Consider the following 3970-nt stretch of genomic DNA (forward strand, 5'->3'; position numbering starts at 1 on the left):
TATGAATAAATGAATCAGGGGAGAACAGAAGAAGAGGAGAGAGATGGTAAATTCTGTTTTGCCAAGCCTTTCCTCACCTACCCTCTGATGAACTCCTTTTTATTTCCAAAGACATCATGTTTGTCTCCTGGTTGCTTTCATTCTTCCTTAGGTTACAACTTTGATAACTATACCAACCCTGAAGATTTCTTCCTGGATGTCATTTATGAAGTCTCAACTACTGTGGAATCAGAAAACATGGAAGAAGACCACAAATGTATGTGATTCTGTAAGATTCACAGTGTTTTACCTATTCATATTGGCTGACACATAGCAATATGATAATTCACAGAAGAAAGCTTTGTAAATTCATGTGAATGTGGTTCGCTCGCTCTCTTTCTTTCTTTCTTTCTTCCTTCCTTTCTTCCTTCCTTTCTTTCTTTCTTTCTTTCTTTCTTTCTTTCTTTCTTTCTTTCTTTCTTTCTTTCTTTCTTTCTGCTAGAGCTGAAACAGAGGGCCTTTAGATGCTAGGTAAGCTTTCTACCACTGAGCTATATTACTTTCTGCATTTTAAAATCTCATTTGAGACATGACAAAGGCTGGCCTGAAGCCTGAAGCCTGAAGCCTTCCTAGTTACCAGGATATCATCTGTTGCATGACACTTAGTTTGAAGTAGTTCTGATTCTATTGAGCAGACACAGAATTGTCCATTTTCACTACTGGAGTTTTGACTACTTTACAGTGAACATTTATAAATTACTATTGGTTCTAAGAAAATTTTCCATAAAAATAAATATGTTTCTTTGTTTTTTTTTTTGTGGATAAATGGGTATTGAAACCATTTAACTATATCCCTGGTCCTAATTTGTTTATTATCTATTTATCTTTGAAGAAGGTTCTGATAAATTGTGCTCAAACTTGGGATACTCTTGCTTCCAAAGAATGTGCATTCTTATATTATTTTTAAAATAAGAAACTTGATACTTTAGGCTCTTCATATAAAAAATTCAAGGAAATAAATGTAGGGTAAGACATATTTTAAGAATTAGAGTTAAAATAAGAAAGGGTGATCCTGGTTAGTGTATTGATAAGATTACGAGGGGCTGGGGAGATGGCTCAGTAGAATAAGTGCTTGCTTGGCAAGCCCAAGTGTCTGAGTTCAATCCCTGGTTCCACCAAAAAAAAAAATAAAAAAAAAAACATTATGGCACTAGTGATGTGTGACATTTTAATATATAAAACCATGACAAAGCAATTAAGTTTTTTATTGACAAGCTTTAGAATTGAGGTATGATACAAAAAATCACAATGAAATGTATTTGATCATTTGATCATCATGTTGTTTGTGTTACTGTTTCCTTTCTTCATCCACTTTTATAAAGCTGAGAAGATAGAAGAGTTTCCTGGGAGAGATGAGCCACTCATACAAAACTTAGCTGCATTATATGATAGCTCCTGCTATTATCAAGGTATAAAAGCTGAACTGGATCAACTCTCAGATGGTCAGAAGAAGAGCTTAGCTTTCAAGGAGTCCACTTATGCTACCTCCTTTTGGCACCAATTCAGATGGATTAGCTGGCGCTCATTGAAAAACTTCCTGGGTGATCGCAAAACCTCTATAGCTCAGGTAACCTGAAAAATGCTTTTCACTGTGCAGTGAAATAGTTATGTTAGAGCAATGTGGTTCTGATGTATTTGTTTCTGGGATTGTTTATCTTCTACCTACCCTTCTATTTATTTGTCATCCCCACTCCATCTAAGCTATAGAAACAATCAATGGAACAAAAAAGATACTTAAATTTTTAACTCCTGAAAGTTTTTCTTAGAATACTGCAGAACATTTCAGACAAACTGTCTGAAATCTAACTAGAAATTTAATTTTTCTTCAAAATTTGTAAACTAATGAAAATACCACTTAATTTGAGTTTTTCTAAAAGGTGTCTACTTTCGTTCATTGATTCATTGCACTGCTTCACTACAAGGTCTTATTACTGTATGGGAAGTCTAATAAGATAGCAAATAGCATGGGTGGAAATGAAAATCTCTGCTTTCATAGAATTTCTTATAAGGGCAGAATACTATAATTGGGTAGAAATAAACATTGTCTATTAAATGCTAGAAGCAACTGTATAGAAAGTTTGAGCAGAGAAGGAGTGCACAAGGAGGCAGAGAAGGAAGGAGATCAAGAGAAGGGTTTGGTTTGCAGTTGAAATCAAGCAGTGAGAAAACCCAGTGCCTGTGAATTGACCTGAAGGTTGTGAAGGCTGTGCATTTTCTGGGGGAAGAGGCTTTGATTTTCATAGATCATCATTTTGTCTTCCTATTCTGTCTGCTTCATTGCCAAAAACATCTTTTAAAAATTACTTTATGTCATAGAAATTAAAATTACTTTATGTTAAAATATTGTTATAATGAGATTTAAATTTTTTATTATATATTGTATTTCTAAGATATATACTAGGATAGTTTCCTTTTTTGATTTTTTTGTATTTAATACACAAATAACTGTAAGTAAAATTGCTCTATTGGTCTTAGTCATGTAGACTTCATTTTGCTCACACAAGGACCCCTCCAGGTGTCTGCATTGCTCTTTTTACCCTTCATGGCATTCATAAATGCAGCACCTGATCTGTACCTTCATCCGGCAGTGCCTGGAAGGACACTGGGAGGAACTGTACCTTTCCCAGTCATGAACTTTGTTCTGGCACTTCCTTAAACAATTCATAATTTTCCAGTATCATTAAGAAAAATGATTTTAAATAAAATATACTTTATTGTTTTAAAAACTTATTTGTTTATTTATTTATTTGGTACAGTGTCTTGCTACTGAGGTCAGACTCATAGTGATCCCATGTATTAGCCTCCACAGTGCTGGGAATGCAGGCATGCACCACCACATCTGGTTTTGGTAGCTGGCTCTACATGCCTGGGGTTCTGGGGCTGACACGGAATGAGATAACAGGGATTGAACCTGGGTCCTTGCACTTGCCAAGCATGCACTTAAGCTGTTGGAGCTATTTCCCTACCCCTATACTTTATGTTTTTCAAGGTGCTTTGATCAAGCCATTGAACATGTTTGGCACAGTGTAGATATTTGATTATGTAGAGATATGTTGATATATATAGATATATATCTCCTAATAGTGAATAATGTGCAAATATTTTTCCTTGTAATTGAAAGTCTTTCCTTTATATTTCTGTTTGAAAAGATCATTCCCCCAGTTATAGAGGGACTGATTATGGGTGCCTATTACCTTGGGATAAAAAATGATTGCACTACAATCCAAAATAGGTAAGTAATTTTTTGTCTTGATTTGAGAAAGTGCTGTTATGTTATTTATGTTCTTATCTGTTAAAAATTTGAATTTAAAAGAAGTACAGTATAAATGTGATAGGTCAGATTATGCATGAAAACTTAGTGAAATTTTATTTTATTTGTCTCATGTATATTTGTTTGTATTTAGTATCAAACTATGCACAACATAAATTTTCCATTTTTAACCATGTTAAGTATGTGGTTCGGTAGCATCAAGTGTGCTCACATTGTATAGCTATTGGCATCATCCACTTCCAACACTGCTTTTCATCATCTCAAAATGTATCTGCATGTCTGTTAAACAGTAATTCCTCATAACAGCCTCTCACAGCTCCGGTTAATATCTCCTATATCTTCCTCAGTTTGACTACTGAAGAAACCTCATATACATAGAAACATAATATTTAGTGAATGTACTTGTTTGTGTGCGTGCGTGCGTGCGCGTATGTGTGTTTGTATGTGTGTTTCAGTGAATCTGTTTTCCTTTTGGACAAAATTCTCAAGGTTAATCAAAGTTTTAACTTTTCTCTGAATTTTATTTCTTCATAAAACTAAGAACGGTCTGCTGTGCTAGGCTAGAATTTAGCCACTAGCAGAACTGGAGACAGGTGGCTTGTGTCTATATGAAAAGCGAGATGACACGATACTGTTTTTCCTTTGATTTCTTAATGATTA

General features: G+C 34.6%; 1 protein-coding gene across 1 annotated transcript in view; it reads left to right on the plus strand.

Moving 5' to 3' along the window:
• LOC101584331 (ATP-binding cassette sub-family G member 2) overlaps positions 1 to 3970 on the plus strand; it is a 209682-nt gene that overhangs the window by 164339 nt on the left and 41373 nt on the right. The window contains exons 7-9 of the mRNA XM_004640645.2: positions 152 to 256; positions 1362 to 1606; positions 3189 to 3271. Coding sequence (XP_004640702.1) covers positions 152 to 256; positions 1362 to 1606; positions 3189 to 3271 — 433 coding nt within the window. The remainder of the gene's footprint in view (positions 1 to 151; positions 257 to 1361; positions 1607 to 3188; positions 3272 to 3970) is intronic.

This window comes from Octodon degus, unplaced genomic scaffold (genome assembly GCF_000260255.1).
Source record: "Octodon degus isolate 3935 unplaced genomic scaffold, OctDeg1.0 scaffold00125, whole genome shotgun sequence".
Taxonomy (NCBI): Eukaryota; Metazoa; Chordata; class Mammalia; order Rodentia; family Octodontidae; genus Octodon; species Octodon degus.